This window comes from Neodiprion fabricii, chromosome 7 (genome assembly GCF_021155785.1).
Source record: "Neodiprion fabricii isolate iyNeoFabr1 chromosome 7, iyNeoFabr1.1, whole genome shotgun sequence".
In the NCBI taxonomy this organism is placed as follows: domain Eukaryota; kingdom Metazoa; phylum Arthropoda; class Insecta; order Hymenoptera; family Diprionidae; genus Neodiprion; species Neodiprion fabricii.
This window is the reverse complement of record NC_060245.1, coordinates 18664519-18688084: the sequence shown is the minus strand read 5'-3', so window position 1 is coordinate 18688084 and position 23566 is coordinate 18664519. Positions and strand designations below refer to the sequence as shown.

General features: G+C 37.3%; 1 protein-coding gene across 1 annotated transcript; it reads left to right on the top strand.

Annotated features, from left to right (window-relative positions):
* Positions 1-200: 200 nt before the first annotated feature.
* Positions 201-22102, top strand: LOC124186646 (glucose-6-phosphate 1-epimerase). Its single transcript, XM_046578517.1, has 6 exons — positions 201-342; positions 1477-1528; positions 16736-16794; positions 17396-17733; positions 17832-18140; positions 18723-22102. The coding sequence occupies exons 1-6, from the start codon at positions 273-275 to the stop codon at positions 18729-18731; spliced, it is 837 nt and encodes a 278-aa protein (XP_046434473.1). The 5' UTR covers positions 201-272; the 3' UTR covers positions 18732-22102.
* The last annotated feature ends 1464 nt before the right edge of the window (positions 22103-23566 follow it).

The window sequence follows — 23566 nt, the reverse complement described above, 5'->3', positions numbered from 1 at the left end:
CCACTGTGTAAAAACTGTCATACCGACTGAGCAGGTAAACTCGTAAGGTAAGTATGCGGTGCTCCTCTACTCGGTTGGATTCTGAGATGGCGCTACTGTACGAAAATACAAAGATCGCGGATGCACTCTTCGCATTGCGGCGGGGGCACGGCGAAAGGTGACTCATGACGTACGACGCGTGGAAAAAGAGGGGGGGGAGCCGGTTGCCTTGGGTGCGTTTCCGTGGCCGTTAGGTCGTCGAGCGGTCGACAGCTCGCATTCACGATTCAAACATGGCAGCGGCTACAAGCGTCGTGGTACTCGACCGAGGGAACAATACCACCTGCACGATTAATCTACACGGTGTGTGTTTATCCTATTGTTATAGAAATACGTAGCGTTTTTTTTATTATTAGGTTTACTTTTTTTTCCCCTGGTTTCCGCTGATAATTTTCTCATTTATCCATTCCCCATCATCTTTCTTAATTTGTCTGATATACGGGATCATTTTTTGCCTTCTCCGAGTGAATAAAGTGTTCGTTTCGTTTGTTTTGTTATTTTATTGGTTTTTTTTTTTTTTTTTTTTTTTTTTTTTTAAGGTTAGGATTTTTCAAAATCGCACCAAACGGCTGTACGTCGGCTCGCAAATTCGAAAAAAATGTATCTAGTTACCCATGTAAAGTTTACCAATGAAAACATAAAATAAGAGAAACTTGGCGATATTAAGTGTGCTCCGTTTTAATCGGTGCTACGGAATCACGGCAGAGAAATGACTATCGCAATGGGAATGGAACAGTGATCGTTTCTGATACGGCGAAGCTCTGTACATAAATGCATAATATACAACAGTTCAAGTGTCCTTTACGCATTTTCTATTGCGGAATAATTATGTCACAATTACACGAGGTTTTTTTATCTTTGATTTCGTTTTTTTACTCACATGTCGTTTATTTTCAATATCCGTTACTCGCGAAGTTTACTTCTTCTGTGATCTGTGTTGTGTTTGTGTTTTGTTTTTTTTTTCTAGACCGTGTTCTTTTGTTTTTCCCAACCAAGGAAAGATGGGAAAAGTATAGATGAGAAACTCGATTATACACGTAGAATAAAACTCGATCTAGATCATCGCGGTAGATTTAATCGCTTGTAAATAGTTGACAGAAAATGATACACGGAATTTAGTTTACGCACTCAGGATAGGCGATGAATTTTTCACATACATATAACGTAAAACAGAAATTGTTTAGCTAATTCGAACAATTGAAGATACATGATGCGAAATACAAATGCAGAATATCCTTCACGTGTCCTCTTAAATTCTAAACACACACATGCAAGCGCTATGAGTGATAATTACTGACAAGGTTGATTGCTAACCGCTCCGCGAGGCTTTCAATGAGAAATTAATAATAAGATTGTACAGAAACGGGTTGAAGGATTGGGGGAAAAAAAAAAAAAAATTGAAACCAACTATTGTATAACTTTTATTTATAATTTCAGGAGCTACCGTGGTCTCCTGGCGAGTCAACAATCAGGAACAGCTATTCGTCAGGTGAGTTAATTTATTACCGATTTATTATCCTCGTGACGCGTATTCCCAATTTTTATAATTTCATCCACAGGATATCGAAAAACACGACATTTTTAAATCGTTTTATACCATGCATCACGATCGGTGTTTTAATTTCTGTTTTTCCCCGCCGTTTTGTAAACGCGCGAGTGTTCGAAGAAGAATTCGACAGAAAAAACGCGTGACCAGATGACAGACATATTAAACTCGAGATGAGTTTCAGGTGGTTCAATAGTTTTTTTTCCTAAGTTACTCGTGATCATCGATGCATGTAAAAGGCTGTTCAGGTTGCGTTCTTTTCCTGTTTTCATCGTTACGCCGTCGTATTTTTTTTTTTTTTTTTTTTTTCTTCTAGTTACCCCTACCTACTATATATTTTCATTCTTTCATTCGCCATTCGTATTTTTCGTCTTATCATACGGAAAATAAAAGTCTCTGTAACACGATTTTTATTTTATATTTTTTCTTATTTGCTTCATGTCTTTCTTCTCTCACGAAATCTCACCCGGTAGAAAACGATGCAAATGTGTTTAAAAAAAAGACCTGCCTCTTACCCACGTTCATTAATTGTACGAAATTGGATTAACAGTTTTTGTAAGGATTATATTTGGATTAAGCCACGTTTTTCAGCAGAATGTTGACAGACGTGTGTATTTGAATATTTATACAAATCCGGCCATTTTATTACATGTTAGTCCCGCATAATGACGTCACGATGCTCGAATTTAAACCCATCCAAACGCTTCTTACTTTCATATTTGTTTGTATCACAGTATTTGGTACTCAACGTAAAAAATATCATAAAGGAAACAAAAAAAAAAATAGAAATTAACCACGCAACAACAAAATTGAAACATTGTCAATGCGATATCGTTAATTTAGACGACGAAAGTTGGAATGACAACGTTCTTCGATCCCGAGAACGTGGAAAATTACACAAGTATAAATAATTTTTCGCAGGTACAAAGCAACTGTGTCAATAGGTATATAAAAAATATAGAAGATAGATAAGATATGACGAAAGAAAAAAGAAAAAAAGTGAATAAGATAAGAAAGACGCTACGAGTTAAGTGAAAAATAAATATGTATAGTATTTCGCGCGTGTGATATACAATCGCGTGTATGTATATGGGGTATTCCCTGTAAAAATTAGCAACCCATGTACCTCACCCCCTTCAATTGTGATCATTTTTTAATATAATTTTCTTACTAATTTAAAAGGGTGTCGAGAATTTTTTCAGATCGTTTTCAGCCACTGGTGAAGTTTATACAAAATCGCAAAACCAATTACGAAAACACCAGTGTTAAAAATCTTTAAAACAATTCGCACCGATTCTATGATTCAAAATGTGATTTTTGAGCAGCAAACGATAATGGAATCTCAATATTTACTACATTTGTCGCAAATTTTTAGTTTTTCCATTTCGGAACTGCGTTTGCTTATTTTTTTTTTTTTTTTTTTTATATGCCTCGATTTAAATAGATTGCAGAATCACATTACTTTCACGATTCCGTGATCTGTTTAGATCGAGATGTAGTAGAAAACAAAAAAAAAAACGTATTCTGACATGAAAAAACTACAAACTTGGGGAAAAAATACTAAATATTGAGACCCCATTACCAGCGTGGTGCTTGCAAATCAAATTTCAAATTATAGAAGCTGTGGGAATTTTTTATGATTTCATACAATGGCATTTTCGGACTCGGTTATTTCGATTTTCTTCAAATTTCATCAGTGGTTGAGAAAATAAAAGTGAAAAATATTTCGAGACTTTGTTGTATCGCTGTGAACATCATACTAAAAAATGATTAAAATCGAACATGACGAGGAGGTACACTTGGGTACAACGAATCTGAGACGGCTAATTTTTTACACCAGACAGTTATGTTGGCAACACAGCGTGTTGAACGTGGGTTACGTTACGTTCATTGAGATTGAGTTTGTTGCTCCGCCGACTGTGGCGCTGTAGGTTTCTCAGTATTGCCAACATAACTGTCTGGTGTAAAAAATTAGCCGTCTCAGATTCATCGTCACCAACTATAAAAATGTGCTACTGATTTATCGTGGAATGCCCCACACAAATAAGTATCAAAGTTAAGGATCTAAACGCGTGATCGATGTCCATAACATATCATAAAAGCACGTGTGATCGAAACAACGCGCAGAGAACGTGGCAAAGAAGTTCCAGTTGGCACGCATGATCTGTGTGAAGCACGTAACCTAACCGCATGAGTGACGCGTTGCGTTCTGTTTCCTCGAGTATCGAGACGACGAAATACGAGGACGAAGAGGACGAGATGATGGCGGAGAAGGTGGGGAGATTTTTAAAGAGAGCGTTCGTCCGCCGCCGTTCCTTTTTTCCTATATATATATACATATATACATATATATATATACCCTGGTATACTTATGGACGGCGGAAAAAGGAACGAAAAACAAAAAGTAGAGCGAAAAAAGGAGGGAAGAAACGGGGGGGGGGGGGGGGGCAGCGGTTAACACTGCGATACGTATGTACGTAGCTGGTATACCTCCGTACTCGCGGTCTACGTCTCGACATTGGGAAGCGGCAGTCGGGGCCCCCGGGCCCCTTTTTTCCCCTCCCTTCTGTCCCTGCGAGGGACCTTAAGGCCGCAGCATTCGCCTCCGAGACCAATCATCTCGTATTATGTATGTGTATGTATACACGTGTATATGGGGCATTCCACGCCAATTCTACGTGGAATTTTACGCGATTTTTTCTATGATTGTTCTCACTTTGAAAGGTACTTGGTTTTTTTTTTTTTTTCTCGTGTCAATTTGAATTTTATAAAAAATTTTAGAAACTATTTTATCGAACGACCAAAATCAGAAATTTGAAAAAATTCTGATATATCCTCTGTCAGATATAAAAATATTTAGGTTCGAACCCGGAGTGGGCCGATTTTCCCTTCTTACTGTTTTCAAGTTTTATCTGGAAAAGAACGTTAAAAAAATAAGAAGCGGAAGTCATTTTACTACGGATGGTTACTGAAACATTTTTATATGTCACGTTGGATATTTGAAATTTTTTTTCAAATTTTTAGCAGTTTTTTTTTTCTCCATTTTGCCAATAAAAGAAATTGTAAATGTTAAAGTGGCGTGGAATGCCCCGTATACATATAGTTACGATTGAAGTAGCGGTTAGGACCCTTCCGCCGGATGTTAAAACTGTAGGTATGAAGATATCTGGAGGACAGTTTTGAAACGTGTTTCACGATCGATCGACAACAAAAGAACCGACGGGTTGAAGTCAAGAAGTAGAATGATTATAAGGGCCGTAATATCGAATATTTAAAGAGGTGAAAATTTAATTTTTAAAGAATTGAAGTATGTAGAAAGCCAACGCATAGAAAAGATATATCAAAAAAAAAAAAATAAATAAATAAAAAAGGTTAGAATATAAAATGCCAATATGTAGAATCTTCAGAATTTATCTTGACAGTGTAGAATCGTGTACCTACAGATTGTAGATCTTGCCGTTCTACGTTTCGACATTTCTGGATTTTACCTTTCTATGCTTCAACTTTCTGTATCGTCAATTTTTTATACTTGGACTATTTCTACATTTTAATCATTCTACGAATTTGAATGTTCGCATCACTGAAAATTCTAGGTTATTTTGATGATAACTTGTGCGTCAGGATGATATATAATTGTTTGAATAGTTGGCCACGCCTATCTTTGAACCTCCCGCACATTTGAACTTTTGTTTCGTAATGTTATTGTTTTCAACTTGTTTTTGTAGCTATACTGTACGTTTGATACTCCATCCTTAATTACGATCCTTCAACTCTCATTGTCTTATTTCTTGTGTCAAAAGTTCAGCGAAAGGTCGCTCACGCCTGAATAATTTTCCACAGTTGAAAACGACCTACAGACAAAAATAACAAAAAATAACAAAAAAAAAAAAACAACAACAACAAAAAACACCTCGGTTGGGTTACGTATTTGCAATAAATTAAATTATCACAGCTCGAATTCAACTGTACAAATTAACTGTCCTTGTATCTGCAGAAATGGTGATTATAATAATTATATCGCAACGATTATATTTGTTCATATTCACAGCAAAACGAGATTCTATAACGTTTTTATCGTTTTCAATTGGCACGAGCTAAATTTTGACGTGCAGAAAACGAGAATAAAAAAAGTAATTCAAAAAAACGCCAACGGGCCATTTTATTGCTCGGCAATCGTTAAAAGAAGCAAGAAATTCGATATTCGTTTGAGAAAATAAAAGGATCGCGACGTCAAATTTGCAAAAAGATGAGAGAAAAAAAGAAATTAGAAAAGTCACTGAATAAGAAGCCAAGCAACAGTTCCAATGCTTTGATATTCTGGTTTTCTATCCTTTACCTTTCCACATTTCGATTTGTTAAATATTGCAATTTTATTTCGTGTTTTCGAAAACTCGTTACTGCGGCCGTTCCATTTTCTAATCCTACATTTGAACCCTCATTTGCAGTTTGTTTTTTATTTATTTCTTTCTTTTTTTTTCTTTGTCTCTTTTCTCCCGCTCCACACCCCTCGGTAAGACCTCCTAATACACACAAAAGGGAAAATTAGTACGTAACGAATTGTGGACACGATGAAGAAAGAGAGGCGGATAAATATCACCGGCAATATAATTCAGCTCGTGACGTAAGGACGCGACTTTTTGGAAAGCGAGCGAGAAACTTTCGGAGGGATTCTAAACACGCAAACTCCCCGGTCAGGGCCTCCGGTGTTTCTCCGAAGGGTCGCGCCTATTCTCATAGATCATCCTTCGGGACGGAGCGAGTGTAACACGAGCCATGTGGCATCAAACTCCGTCGTTAACTGAAACTGGAATAACACCGCGACGAGGTTTACGCATCCATTATATCTTTCGTTATACGAATTACAATACGTCTTGTTATTCCGATATGCAGGATTTCGTCTCGTCTCCGCGGAGTTAAGACAAAGCGACATAAAAAAAGAATAATGTTGGAAAGAAATCAAAAAACACGATTAGAAAAAAAGAAATGGAACTTAGTTTTAGATAAAATCTGGGGTTTTTTTTTTTCTTTCTTTCTTTTCGTTGGCCATGGTACAAAATCAGACATTCTTCCACTCTGCCTGTGAAAATACGAAAAAACCGGAGTTGTAAATGACTGGAAGTTTAAATCCTGAAGAAGTCGGTGGAATTTATCTAATTACTGGAAAGATTTAAGTTTGAACGTTATATTTTTATAATTTTCAACAATGTAATACTTGACGTAGGTTGAATCTTGTGTATGCCTTTTGAATTGAAAAGTTTCCCGTAAGTGAAGTACAAAGACTTTAATATATGTGAAATATAATTTGTATACAATTGATGATAATATTTTTGTTCGTTATGTGAATTTCGAACGGGCGCAAAAAGTGTTTGTAAAAAAAAAAAAATTACAAAATTACAGACGTTTACAAAAATTACACAATTCTAGATTTTTGTCTGGAAAACCTGACAGATTCAGGGAAATTTCATAAACCGAAGTTGGTGGAAACTCTGAAAATACACGGATTCAAATTTTTAACAGTATAGCGGTTTGGCTCGTCTTCATTTTGCGATACGATAGAGATTTAATTGATTGGATATACTTGTATCGATTCCAATTGATTTGAAAATATGTATAACGCCATAAAATTGTTCATTTTTTGATGATTATACGAAGTACCGTTCAAAAGAAACGACGAAAATTAGACGAAAATGTTACGAGGCTGAAGACAGTAACATTGATGTATCGAAACGTTGAAACAAAAGTTACTATTTTTCACGTTTAGAATAGCTGAAGAAATTGATTTTACAAAATCTGTGTTTGTTGATGCTGTATTAATAGTTTACCAAAAAATTTCAGATTTTCCACTCCGTATTTTATTATTTTTCTACCGCGTCTTGTCAAAAATCACGACGGTGAAAAAAGACTGAATTTCGAGTCTGTTTAAATCGAGGAAATTGAAACTCTACAAATTTTACCACCTGGACAATGAAAATGCGGCGAAAAAGGGGTGAGAAAAATCCGAAATCAAAGCTGCACAAATTCTCTTAGCCTTCACTCGAGTCGATGCACCCTTTGGGTAATATTCGGGCGGGTCTTATATAGAGGGCCGGTTAGCAGAGTGTATTCTGGACCGGGGTATCCGCTGTAAAATAGGGGAAGCAAACCACCACAGAACTCGCGTGGAAAATCCCAGGTCAACGAAGTGTTGCAGCAGGTAACGGATGGCAAGAGGAAAGATAAAGGAAAGTGGAGGAAGGAGGAAGGAGGGATGGGCTGTTGAAAGGAAGGGATGGTAGGGTGATGACGAAGGGTTGGGGGGAGGGGGGGGGGGGGGGGGGACGGATGAAGAGAGACGAGCAATGCACCTAATGATGCACTGCAGCAGCCGTTGCTCGAATAGTTTTTGCCCGTGCCCCCCATTCTCTAGAGAGAAATGAGAGAGAAACTTTGAGGATTCGGATTCTTCGCTTGGATCACGTCCCTGCAGTCTGCAGTTTCAAGCTTGAAATTAATCTACGGCAGGGGTTGAAAAGCACAATTTTCAAACGACGCGGAAATCTGATAAATGCATCAATTTTCAACATCGAAATACATTTCCAGTCGTCATTTTTCGTTACCGAATGATTATCCAACGGCCGAATGGCCCGTCGTCTGTCACGACGTAATGCGCATGCGCTAAAATCTGAGAGTAGTTGTTTGCCAGGGTGGCCAACCGTCAGGACCGGAACCTCAAAAATTTTGACAGTTTTAATCGGCAGTTGTGCTCAACACCGATAGCTGTCAACGTTTTTCAGGTTAAATAGATCGCGGCGAACTGTCGTCTGGATTTACGACGGTTGGCCGCCCTGACGAACAACTGCTCTAGAATTTTAGCGCATGCGCATTACATTCTATCGGACGACGGACCATTCGGCCGTGTTAGGTAATCACTCTGTGTATATAGCGCTGGGTGTATAATGAAACGTGAGTTTTGTAGCTTGTGAAACCAGAAAATCCGATATCACCATTGTTATTGATGATGGTTATTCGCACGATATCTTCTCGGTAACTGTTGCGGCGATTTGACGTTGGTGTAGCAATAAATTGATTTCAAGGCCTTGTTTAGTTGAAAGAAAAAGAATATAGTAAACCAAACAAACTGATTTCGCGTTGCTATTACCGGTAAATGTATCACCGGCAACTATAATCGCACAAAATTATCGTCGCTTCATCTTACAATTCAAATAATATTCGAACAATCGATGTAACGATACCCAGTGTACCAGAATTTTCTAGTCACTAAAATGAAATGGAATTTTTCAATTAATTATGAACGTTAATATAACGTACGTACGAATGATTTTTTTAACCCTCCTCCAATTTTTCTGTTTGATTTTTTTATTTTTCACGCTCGACTTTATCTTCTTTTCATCTCTGACGAAAAAATTAAGGAAAAAAAAACAAAAAAAAAACGGCATTTTTTTTTTAACTTTGTTGCAAGAACGCAACGCAAACTTACAATTAGACAGAATAAGGAGGGAAAGCTGATTTGACCGTGACAGCCAGACGTGTATATAATTCGCGAAGCTACGACGGTCAGAGATCGGTCTCCGTAGCCTCCGGCTTCTCGGGTACGAATCACGTTCGAACAAAGTCTCTCGGTAGCATCAGCAACAGCAACAGAGCACAAGCTTAACCAGCGGCGGTATCCAGCTGAATGGGAATGCTGTAGAATGTCGGCAAAAACGTCCGCAGCCACTGAAATCATTAGTCGATTGTGTGCAGGACCCGGCGAGAGAGCCGCGTGTATAACCATACACACAAACACGTACAAAAGGGTATATATATAGGGTATAACGTGATGTAACGGGTGACGCGCGATTTTCGAACATCGCAACCAGTGTCGCCAACAAACGAATTTTTCTTCCCCCTGAGAAGTATTTCTAAAATCCCTAAAATAAAACTAAAACCCCTAAATTGGACAAATGTTGAAAAATATGACAAATGTACGATTCTATTCCAATATCTAGATTTTGGAGCTAGTGTATAGGCAAGTATTTTACAAAATTATTTTAAAAAAAAAGTAACTAATTATTAACAACATCGATTAAAAAAAAAAAAGTTGTGTTAAACAACTGTGAAGCTGATCAGGTGACTGTAAACTGATTGGGCTTTATGCGGTTCACCACCAGATATCGTACCTATCGTAAGATATTTAAAAAATTAGAGTAACAAATTTAATATTCATATTAATGGGGAAAAAATGTTATGAAATTGAATAATAAATTTTTTTTCTGTCTCGGAGCAAAATTTGTCAAGTCCCTAAGAAATCTCTAAACATTTTTCTTCCTTGAAAACAACCCAATCGCAATTATTCCCCCCCCCCCCCCCCCCCCTTAAATTTAGGGGTAAAACATCCAAGTTGGCGACACTGTTCGCAACGCTTCACGAAAATTCCGCCAGAGTGCGCGCACTGGAACATGGAATTGATGGAAGGATGCGAAAAGGTTGCAGAAATCAGAAGTTTGAGGTTATAAAGTCCGGAATGTTGACGGAACGATGCAATATTTTCAAGAAATATCGATATTTCGCAACTTCGGAATTTTGTGAAATTCGGTGAATCGTAATAGAGCAAAACGCGTACGTTATTTTGGAAATTCAACTCCTCCAGTCATTCGAAAATGGCAAAAATCCATTTTTTCGAATAAAAGAACCTGAAAACGTTTCAGAAACGATTGGATATTTGAAAAATTAAGATAGATGAAGAGGAAACAAAACTAACAAATAAGATGTGCAAAAAAGTTTCACTTTTAAAAGACGTCCAAAACTATCACCACATTATCTAACAAAGTACTGTTCAAGATTCATTCCAACAAAAGCAAGAAAGGAAACAAATTCTATAACTCTTCAAAATTCACGATGAATAAGCTGTTGCAAGATTTTCGAAAAATTCAGTGAAACATTGATAATTAATTGTTTCACTGTTAGAATTTAAAGGAGAAAAAAGAATGAGAATCAGAGATTTAGAATGTAACTTTTTCGTGAAATTTACGTGTTTACCTGAAAACGGTGAAAAATCGGTTCGACGATCGATTCTTAATTGACCCCAACGAGAAGAGATGGGGGGAAAAAATTAGGATCGATGGATCGAGCGAAGAAAACTGAAAAAGAAAAAGAAGAAGAAGAAGAAGAGAAAAAAGGGGGAAAAGAAGAGACGATATCGATCCTCTGTACATGTGTACCGTGTATCTATATGGATAAATTCACCGAAGATTCCTTTCCTATTTTTTATCCGATCGTACGTACCTTTCTGCTGCAAAGGATAAAAGAAGCGACGGTGAAAAAAAAGTAAAAAAAAAAAAAAAAAAAAAACTGTCGAGTTTTACGAGCGTGACTAATTATTATGCTCGCCCCGGTTGTTACGCCCTGACTTCAAGTCGATCTGAATTTGTTGTATAGGTATGCAGGCATCGATCAATTCGCTCTAGGAATCGATTCTCACTATTGTTCACCGGCAAAAAGGGGACGTTTTAAATCCGAAGAAACGACACGGAAAAATTGAAAAAAAAAATTAAACAAATCGACGATAATGGAACAGAGAAATGCTCAGAAATAGGAACAGTTTTATTTTCCTGATTTACAATCGTCTTTCGTTTCTTATATTTCTATATTTTTTATTTATTTATTTTTTTAAAGTATTACGCTACCATATAAGGATATTATTGTTGCGGTATTGTTTATAAATATACCTATCGTCAAGCATCTAGAATTTACGCGAGGATTTAATTTATTTATATATTCTCCACGCTTGTTACGATAATTGGAATTTCCCAAAGTTTGGATACTTTACCGAGAGACGAAAAAGTTCACATTATACTTATTAAAATGGCCGTCCATCAGTCAGTCCATGTGCACAAATGTGTCATTTTCACTGAAAGTGTCCTTGCAATTTTTGTAATAATTTTTAATAACCCCGAAGACGAAATTAAATGCTGATATTAGAATCCTGAAACACCGGAATTCTTCGATGCGTTTTACGACAATTCGTGTTCAATATTCTATTAGAAATAAGGAAACGTCGGGGATTTACAAATTTCAGGTTTTATAGCTACCCTGAATTTTCTATACAACGACCAATTCATTACTAAAATTTTTGTCATTTTTCATCAATTTTTCGAGTCACAAATTGTGAGATCGTCCAGTCTGGTATCAATTTTTATTTATTTTTTTCTTCGCGTTTACCAATTGTTCAATTTTCTACATTAATGAATTTCGCCAAATGTTCAACATTGGCGCAGAAATGGCAACATGCAATTATCGTTCAATTCACACACGAATGCACAGCAGACGTTTTTATGCGTTATCGTTGTAGAAACAACGAGTCAGTCCCGAGCAGCGATATAATTTCCGTACATAATAATATCCAACGAAAGCTATGATACGAGTTAAGGCGGTGATATGAGCTGATTTAGCGGCCCTTTGTCAGTTTACAACGTTATATCGTATAATGTAAGTTGATAAGTGGTCGCGTGGGCTGCGTTATATGCTGCAAGAATTCTTGAGGAATTGTTATATCCTCAACCGCGGCTCGGTTGACTCTCTGACAACGATTACGATGTTGCAGCAGGTGATTGCAGCTGTATCGCATGCAGGAAGGTACGAGAAACTGACACTTTGTGACACGCGTCTGTTTTCACAATTATTTCTTACTTTTGTGTCTGCTTTTAGCAGGATTAATTGTATCGAAACATCAGTTCCTTTCGATTAGTACCTACCTACCGATCAAAAATCTAGTAACATTCGTATATCATAGTGTTTAAATCCAGGATCAGAATACCTGAACAGATGAGATAAAAATCGAGCCCCTGCGTGCAGCAACAATGTAACACGAGTCAAATTTTGAACAACGAAACATTGGTAAAGTATTTGTCAACCTATGTTGAGGTGTTTTAATGAAAAAATGGATCGTTTTTTGTTTTCACAAAAATTGTCCTAACCTTTGTTATCCAAAACTTAACTCGAGCCAAGTTGCTGTTGCTCGTAGAAGTTCTTATTCGTTGTTCGAAATTTTGGAATACCTTTCAAATTTACTGTCAAACAGAATTCATAATACAGTTGGTACAGTTTACCAGATTCAAAGGTGCGGTTCGACTTATAGACCAATAAAACTGCGAAACCATTCTCGACTTGTGGAGGTAATTCAGGAACACCCCAAGGATACTGTATAATCGGCGTCGTTGGGGTGTTGGTACAACTTATACACCTATGCGTTGAACCGTGCTAAGGGAGCGGGGCGTATAAACAATACATGTATGCATAAGGTCTTGAGAGCCGGTGCAAGCACCCCGGAGCAGCTCGACGACCGCAGAGGAGTTTTTGCGTTATCCCCAGGCTTGAACGCCGGCGACTGCGTCAGGTTAGGTTCGTCGAAACCTGCAGCACACCCTCGTATCCATCCCGTCCCGACCACCGACTCCAACGACGCTATAGCACAGAACTTTGTTTAACTAAGCAGAACAAGAACCAGACCTATTTATACCGAGATGAGATGGAGGGAAGGAGAGGAGGGGAGAGCAAACCACCGTCCGTTCTTCTTCTTCTTCGCTAAAGTCTGGAAATCGGATTTCCACCCTTTGGTTTAATCTGGTATTTCTCTTCATACAGCAATTAGGGTACTGATCCTACGGGTTTGGTATAACTTCACTTCCGAAATCACGGATTACATACAGTGTCTCACGATGCAAGTAAGTAAGGTGTGTCAGGAACTGAAAACCGATTTTTCCTCGGTCTGCGTCACAGAAATCATGGATTCTGATTCAGGTTCAGCATGCCCAATCCCTCTGATTCATTGGTGAACAACATTCGGTAATCTGCTGTCAGAAATTATGTGAAGCTATTTTCATTGTCACTCTGGCTTGTTGTCGTAGACATTCAATATTGCCGAATCGTGCTGTGATCTAATTTTCAACTGCTCGGGTACTCAATGGTTAATCTTTGATATCCGGAACAGATATACTGGATGTCTGTGAACTAACAGCGTTTTGGCGTTTGTAGTACAATACCGAAGATAAAGTGAATCGTTTTTAAAGTTCAGACAGACTTCGAAATAGGTTGAAATGCCGAAGTCTTTCGGCTGATGTTACCACTGGATTCTGTATTCCATTCGATCGATCTTTCGGTAACAGGATTTTGAGGAAACTCACTGACCGAGCAGTGGACTGAAATGTACTGACTCTTCAGTGTTAGACATAATCAGCTAGCTCATTAGACAGTGGACTAGGGTTAATTAAAGTGCTGGCGATGATGTCTGTGAAGTTACTGCGATAGTGTTTTGTTTCTTTAGAGAACTTGATTCATGATTTTTTGAAGATGGTAAACTATAATACAGCATTAACATTTTGACGGTACAACGTAATGATTTTCCTTTCATCTTTTTGTTGTGTCGACGTTACTAACTTCATCATCATTCAACGTAACACTTCCTATTCCTGTTACAGTTGCGTTTCAAATTCCGAATGAAGCATGGGAATCATCACTGTTTCAAATTTGGAGAGTCTAAAATTGAAACATTTGCTCTAACGGTCTATAATAATCATGGATGATGCAATGTGCCTTAAATTTCTGATATACGAGATCCGAAGAACACGAATAAAAAAAAGTTCGAAAAGTCCCAGAACAAGGTGTCGTCAGTGTTGCAAATCGAAAAAATTTCTGCTGAGTAAACGCGAGTGATGCATAGAGAAAAGTTGACCACTGAGCCATAAAATTAGAATTTCGAACAAGTTTTCTAACTAAAGCAATCGGAAATGATGGTATAGGGCTGCGGCTAACCCGCGTGTGATCTGCGGACCGAGACCATGGTGGGCCGATGTATGTCCCCCAAATATCGATTTCGCATTAGCGAACTCCATCAAAATAGTACGCTTCCTCTCATACAGATATAAGTGTGTACAATCTGTGATGTGTACATTTAAAGTCCGGAGTTTACTGTGAACACTTGAAAAGCATGCATGCCCATCATTCACAACGTCATCGAATAGCGATATTTCCAACGCCACCAACGCCGTCCCCCACATTCAAATCAGAGAATCCAAACAGCCTAGGTGATTATCCGGGTGTGTTTGCTCATCGTTAGTTAGTTTTCCATCCGAAAATGAGCTCGAAAAAGGTTTAACAAAAGTGACAGTAACGAAATGGGGGCTTTTTGTAATCGGGGCTACCTCTGCTGATCTAGTAGAATTTTTGTGGTACCGTCCCATGGTTTCATTTCGTTCGTATCAACGAATGACTAAACGTTTTTTATTCCACCTCACTTCGTGATCCGACCAGTGTAAATTCATCATCGATATATTCAGCGGTTCCGAGTCCGAAGACGATCTCAACCTTAAAGAATCCTTTCCATCTTGAAGAGAATCATCGAGAATAATCCGACAACATTCAGGATTATTCTTGCTATAACATGGCGACTTGAAAGGTCGATTTTTAACCTCCGAGAAGATACTAAATTTTAAGCGTAAATAAAAAACTCGGAATAATTCTAAGCAAGTTCTACAAATTGGTCAACCATATTCGTACACCTTGCAGCTATGACGAAACTCCCGCATGACGAAATGGCCTTCTTTTAAACTGGACAGATTTCGTTTCTTCACTCTGCACTCCCAAGAAATATTCTCCGGTTAACGCTGCTGGTGCTGCAGACTCTGGCTCCAGCTCCGGCTTCAGCTCCGGCTTGGTCGATGGTGGTTGGAAACTGCGGCGCCCACAAAAAGCTCGGCAGACAGCAGAGACGGTTTTTGCTGGGCATCAGCATCAGCATCAGCCACTGGCACAGCCTCCCTTTCTCTGCCCCTTCGTTCCCCTCGTCACCTCTCCTCTCCTCTCCTCTCTCCTCTTCTCTTCTTGCCTCCTTTCCTCCCCGCAGCTTCCTGCGTGTGTGTATGCCTCCGTGTGCGTACATGCACACCGTCCACTCTTCCACTCTGTATAACTACTCTACCCTTCCTCTTACACTTTGCACAGGCTTGAACAGGCTATAACCATCATTTGCGATCGGTATACCAACTCCGAAACCCGACGTGAGTTCCTCAGGTTTCAAATATCCCCCGACGAAATTCGTGAATAATTTATCCCATCCATCGGCAATGCAACCCTGCCTCTCTATAAATCGGCTTCTTTACACCGTTTCTCTGGACGTGTATATAATACGAACTACTCCACGATCAGTTTCAATCTCAACTCATCTTCAATACCTGATCGTGTGAAATGCTTCACTTCTCATTCTTTTCAATGTTATTTCACTGGTACAAACACTCAGATTTCTGCCCGAGGCTGCAACAGCGCCGATGGTCGAGCTGATGATAACGTCTGGAAGTTGATGCATGGCACATTGGACAGTGCGAATGGACACTGGAAGGATCATTATTCAAACCTGTCGCATAGGGTCCTTAGAGCGTTGAGAGTGGAAAGTCGAGTCCACTTGCCCTTGCTAACACTTTAGGGCTGGTGTGTTATGTTCAAAGCAAATCTAAGTCGCAGTTGAAACATAAGAATGCTCCTTAATGGACTATAATGGATCCTTGGAATCTCTAGCCTTGGAAGAGAGGCAAAGCCGCTTGTTTAAACTTTGACGATAGTCGCTCTTCATCGATTAGTCTTCCGTTTCCTTGAGATCGAGTTATTTGCTCGAAAGGCAACAATGTTTTCGGTGTATTCACACTTTGCTGGCACGTGCAGCGGATGCGATGACAATGAAGGAATTTGCGCAATGGGGAGTAATGCGGAGCCGATCGTTCAGGCGTGAAGAAGAGTCTCTAGTACAAGCGGCCACAAAACCCATAAGATCGAGAAAATCCATTATTAAGTTTTCATCGAGCACCACCTGTTCCGTCTCACGATCAGCGGGAAAGCAGTGAATAAAATCGCGTCAGGATCGGAGAACCAGAGCTTCTTTGATGCTCGCTGTATGTAAAGAGATTTCGATCAGAATTCGTGATTATGTAATCTCTTTCAGAATTAGATTTCTTTAGATTTTCTCTCAGCCTTCGACGGGGCGATTTGCTCTGCGATTAAAAGACGAAACCTCTCACCCTCGTTCTAGTGATTAATTGCAATCCAAAAGCTATTCCAATTAGCTAATGACAATCAAGGCTCGAACGACTAAAAAGGAGATAATTCTCGTTATTTTTGTTTCAGTAAGCAAGCTGTTTTCGATGGGAAGAAGGCGATCAGAGGCGGGATTCCATTCGTATTTCGTAAGTATAAATTTATCATGTTTTTACGATTTATAATCACGTTTGCAGCGGACTCGATATCCCCAACATTTTTAGAAATTTAATTACTGAACTTGAACATCGCAATAATATTACCAAAATCATGTTACAATTATTATTTTCAATGATGGATGGATGGATGGATGGAAGTCCCTGATGTTAATGGTTTGTACGTCCTTTGAAATGATTTTTTGTCAAGATTAATCGTCTCATAACGTTGTATAACGAGATCACGAAGTTAATTACGAGTTTCATTTGCACAGTGGAACATGAATACGTTTTACAGTAGCTTCAATTTGTCGCACGTAAGACTTTTTTCACAATCCAGGTCTCTGCCGTGAAGTTTTTATGTTAGCATTTCAGTGTTCGGTACACTCATTCAGCTTCGAATTGTATGACCATCTATTTCCTGAGAATCCTATTTTCTCATCATTTGAAAAACAAATCTCCGATTGATAAAACTTGTCTGTAATGTTTCCTTTCATTGTCCTCGCAACATCAAACTAGCAGTTTTTTCCAACAGTTTCTAACATTATGCCTTCCAATCTCAGTGAATAATTGTTAATCTTGTATAAATTCGCAGCCCAATTTGGAGCGTGGACGTTCGGTCCAGGTCATGGATTCGCTAGGATCGTTCGTTGGAATCTTGAAAAGTCACCGGAACGTCTGCCAAGCGGTGATATGGAAGCGATATTTTCAGTAATGGACAGTGAGTTCACACGCTCAATGTGGAACTATCCGTTCAGGGTTACGTACAGGCTGATACTGCGGGAAAAGGAGCTCCACTTCAACATCGGGGTCTACAATCCCAGCAAGGAGCACACCTTCAGCTTCAATTTACTTCTCCACACGTACTTCAAGGTCCCAGATGTAAGGCGGTGTCAAGTGACTGGACTGCACGGATGCACGTTCATCGACAAGGTTTGACATATCCACCGATGTCCATCGCTATAAGCTTGAGAAGAAAGGCCTGAAATTTTCATTCGCATTCACGTTAACATTACATGTGTAATTTTCAGACAAGGGACAATCAAATATTCCAAGAAGGCAGGGATGTCGTTACCATTTGCGAATGGACGGATAGAATCTACCAAAACACACAGCCGGAACACATAATCACCAACGTCGTCTCCGGCAGGAAGATGAGAGTTCAAAAATACAACTTCCCGGACACGGTGGTTTGGAATCCGTGGCAGGACAAGGCTCGAGACATTCCTGACTTTGGTGACGATGAATTTCCAAATATGATATGCGTCGAAAGTGGACATGTCAGCAGTCCCGTTATGCTGTTGCCAGGGACCGCCTTTGAGGCTAGCCAAATTCTACAGGTAAGTTGAATTCGTCTTCTGCGACTCTCGCCAACTTTCAAAAAAGGCACGGTGTAATATCATGATTCGACAAATTTCAGCGGTGAAACTATGACACATTCAGGTACAAATTCAGACTCAATATTCACTCCCAAAAACGCATTATCGTACAAAATGTCTTGACCAAGCATTCTATAAGCCTGCTAGTATCTTGCTATCTTCGAAAGACGAGTCCTGACAGAGAATCTTTCAGTTTTACACGACACCAAAAAGATCCTTAATCTGTTTTCCGAAGTCCAAATCCTGAGTTGTAACCGGAAAAATGTGAGAATCTAGAATTCACATCAACATGATCTGGGTTTATTCGATTAATGATCACTTTCGCTGGTCGTTAAATTATATTTAGATTAAAAGAGGTGATCTAAATGACCTAACGGCAATTTAAAACATGTGACATCACATGAATGGTGGGTTTATTTCATATTTTCAATTTGGAAACTGACTGCCCGTCGCCTTTTGTAAACAGAATGACCCAAACGAGTATCGTCAACTTCACAACTTTTCATTTTCGTTGATAATATCCTCTGTAATGTTCTTGCATAGGTGATGTGAGCGGAGAACGGACCATCAAACGGGCCCAGTTCCTCGCTTCCGGTATCGTCGACCAGAGCCATTGCATCGCATGTTTGGCTCTCGGAAACGGAAAACAGCCTTTGGCCCTACCAAGCGGAGTTCGAACCAGGACCATCGCCACCACAGCTATGTCGAGAGAGACACTGTAACGCTCGACATTGCTCGATATGTACTCTAAACCTTTGAATATCCAACCGTATAAACAACGATAAGCCATGTGTGAGAGACTTTTTACTATAAAAAGTTAGGTTCATCATATCTAACTGTTATTCTTGCCAGCAAGTTGATATGCAAAAAAACTTTAACGACGCGCTGTTCATAGAATGACTAGCGATGAAATTATGAGATATCAAAGTTTTAACTCCTACTCGTAAGTTTACAAATTCGTATTTCTCATCAACTTGCCAAATTATTCAGTATTGATTATTTACAAGATTCAATTCAGTAATAAAATATGCGTTCCATTTGTTAGGAACAATCTGATTTTAATGATGCGACGTATTTTTCGGTTTATATATATATTCATAAACGAAGCTGCGGCGCGCAAATCACTCTTACAAAAATATGGGGGTGAGCAGGTTTGATAATGTATAAATAGAGAAATGGAGAAAGAAGGAAGAAAGGGAGCATGAAATAGCGTAGATAAATTATAAAATGGTTTAGCAGAGTACCGGTGACGTCGGTTAGTTGGGCATATAGATTGAAAAAAAAAGCGTTTTTCGAAATATGTACGTTGGTCGATTCTAAAATTAATTCTAGTATAAATAACGAGTAATTGAATTAAGGTAATTGATAACCCACAATGTATTTTACACTTATTATGCGCGTTGATAGCAATTCCAGAGTTCCAACACGAAAAAAAAAAAAAGGATAAATGTTCGCATACATGTTACGTTTGCTTACACGTACTATAATTCGTTACTTTGAATGCATTCCCGCTAAGTAAAAATTTCGCTAGGATATTATTTTTTTTTCCCGCTTTTGTCACCGACGAAAAAGATGAAATTTCTATTTTGTAACAAGTACATATGGCCGTCTATCTCAACGTACAAAATATACCATTCCATTAGAAATATATACATACGTAGATCACACAATGTTGTATATCCACAGAACAAAAAAGGAGATGCGATACAAGGTTGACTGTTAATATTATATTATCACCTTTTATCATCACTATAAAACACGTTTCCGGATGTATGAAATGTTTCTTCCGCATTCGAGCAAAAAGAAAGGAAGGAAGACAACTTTAAATTCAATATATAGAGATGGTTTTCTTTTTCTTAGAGATAAAGATGAAAGAAAATAACTAGCAATTTTCAATCTTTCTTCTTCGATATATCTACCACGATAATATGCATATTAAAAAATTGTTTATAAGGTGGAAAAACTGGTCGATCATCTGCAAACAATACAATATGATACATTTATGGTGCTATAATAATATATATAATACTATAAATAAAAGGAATTAACTCTTTTTTAAACTACGCAAACTTGTACGTATAGTGAATAATTTTTATAATAGGAGTTATAAACCGTCAGTTTGACAAATTTATTAGCGACCGGTTTTCTTGTTCCCCTGAAGTTACGATCTAATACTCTCTTCTTCAAATCTAGGCCAGCAAGAGAATATATATATTGGTGAATATAATTAATGATATGAAATAAAATATAAATTACAAATGGGAAAAAAACAAGTAACACAGTTAAACTGGCAACAAGTATACGATTAACAACAGATTTAACAACGATTTTACCTTTTACCGTAAAGGTTCGTTTATCAAATTAGGTAAATAGTAAAGAACGAACATGAGATTATTGCATACGTGAATCATACGTACCATGTTGAAAAATTCAATAAGTTTTTCTTATCCTAATTTTATGATGAATGTATTTTTTATTGAAAAATATATATATATATATGTATACACACATATATATATATAAAGAACGTAAGCAATCTGCAGCAGTTGGTGATAGCGGCGGTGCTCAATTATTAGCGAAACGAAATACAGAGAAAACTCGTTCAAAGAGTGCCATTTTCCGTACTGTTAGACGTGTAATTAGAAGAATTCGATCTATCGTTTTCTCATATCGTTGAAACAAGAGACTCTCTCAACAAGATTACACGTCGTTCAAAGAATTCTACTAACAAAATTATACTTACTGTATGTTGAAAGCTGAGACAAACGTTTCCCCCAGTTATGAACTAAATTTCATTTAATAAAATTGTTCGATTATTTTATTCATGTGTTCAAAAAGAAAAAAAAAAAATGATTTTTAGATTATAAATAACAATAATATGCGATCGTCCATCTTCCGCGAAGGGACCGTCAATTAATAAGACATTAGTAGTTCGGATGCCTTAATTTCGTGTATGAAACAGGATACGTTAAAAATAATAATGTATACGATGAGACGCACCCTGTTCCTTTTTTAAACGTGAAAAATTAGTCCTATAGAGCGTATGTGAAAAGAATCTTTTTCTCACACTTTAGGGTTCCAATTTATTTTTCTTTCTTTCATTCCCATTCTCTAATATATCGCCAAAGTTCCTCGGTTAGTTTGTATACTCACATAATAAGAAAAAAAAAACGTAAAAGTTAACGTTTGACCTACAAACGTGATAATTTCTGGCGTATGTTTATAATATTACGTATTATAAGTGAAAGGTCTGGTGAAGTAGTATGAAAAAACGTAAAATAAAAGAGACAAACGAAAGAAAAATCGACACGAAGGAAATATACCTATGCTTGGGTACGTTTTGTATACATGCATGTATATATATATGAATATATATATATGGATATGCATATGTAATACAGAAAGTACGGATATAGACCCGAGTGATTGATTAAGCAATTCGTAAGAGTTATAGCAATAAATTTCATTACCGTTAGCTACGTAGTATTTAGTAGACAAAAGAGTAACGAAAAATGAATAAAATAATGAAATATTTGATAAGGGTTTTTGGTCTTTAGAGGCTAGACAATATTTTAAACAATTTTAATACAAGAGAAATAATGTAATTCTTCTTTCCAACTGTTGCTCTTAATTATGATTATTATTATTATTATCATTATCACGTTTTCTTTCCCACGTCAGCGGATTATAATATATACATATATTTACAACGAAGTAAAACTCAACGATCTTCCACGATGGACGAAATGAGAATCCGATTGTATGCGCGTACTTAGTCGCGAATGTAACGTTCCTTTTGTTATTCAAATTTTCTAAGAATTGAAAGCTTATAAAATACGGCGATCCTTCGTAATAAACAATGCATTTACACATTACCATACCATAGCATATTAGTATGGTATACAAATTAAACTTAAAAAGAAGAAAAAAAATTCCATCACGATATTGTAAATGATTAATGAATATGTTGATTAAATGTACTTTGGGAAAGTGCAATAAAAAAAAAAAAAAAAGAAAAAACATTACGTGAGAAACTGTTTACTAATTTTCAGTGTTTACTGTTGTATAACAGCATAATCCTTACTCCACTCAATCAGCACAATAATGATAAGAACGTGTTAGTAATTGAGGAGTTCCGCGTAGAAATTAAAAACTATGCAACTATTCGTTACATGTAAATTATTTATTCATGAAGACAGCTACTCATTGCTCAAATATGAATGAATGTATTGAATGAACTCAACCTGATTGAAATTCTGTTAATCAGAGTTTATCAACGACAAAACTGGGGCAGTTCAATGTTGAGGGGATTGAAGCGAAAATTTTTTGAAATTGGAATCTTATCGAAATAAATCAAAGATTTCCATACTTTGAGAATAATGGAGATTGAAACGGTTGGTGAAAAGTTCGTGATTACAAAACAGAGCTATTAGTTCTTGAATAGTAATCACTAATGAAGATCAAGGCTGACACAGAAGTTGATACTCAATATTTTCTATCATCACACAGCATAAATTGAATTTATTTGAAATGACTTTTGGAAAATTGATTCTTCATCGCGATCAACTACAACAATATACATGTTACATGCGATATAATATTATATAACAATACATTCTGCGATTACCTCACCGTTTAAATGTAATATAACGTCTTGCTGGATTATTATCACGCAGAACTAGAACGTGTGCATGTGCATGTAAATACGTACATCACATAGGCGAGAGTATCATATAAATTAAACCATAACTAACCGTGAAATCGTTTAAACAACAATATTGCGGTTCTATCACTGCATGCTTTTCGCACGTGATTATTCATAGTTAATGATAATAGTAATAATAGTAATAATAATGTACTCAGATAATGTAGTAGGCAAAGTGGTGTTTTTTATTATTAGGAGGCTGTTTGTATTCTCAGTATTTCAAAAACTTTCTTTTTTTTTTTGTGCTTTTCGTTTTTTGATATTTTTTTTTCTTTTCTCTTTTACTTGTCGTTTTTATAATATGAGATTGACTTACTTATAACTCTGTTAATATTTGAATCTTGGTATTATCTACGACCCGGTTAATTAACTCGCCCCTTGTTGCACCTTCCCATCAGCTGGCTGCTTTTTCGATTGCTTTTCTCTCATTCGGTCGGCATCACTGTAACAATACAATTAACAATTATTCATTTAAATATCAGAAGTAACATTTATATCAAAAAAAAAGAAACAAAAGAATAACAAGTCGAGCGGTACAACGATGAAAAAATATTTGGAAACAATGCAGAACTGCATCAGTAAATCATTCATATTACAAATTTTTCTCTTGAGCATGGCTTCGCAGACTTATGAAGTCTGAGAACTTGTTGTTTTGAAACTAATTTTAGAAGAATAATGGAAG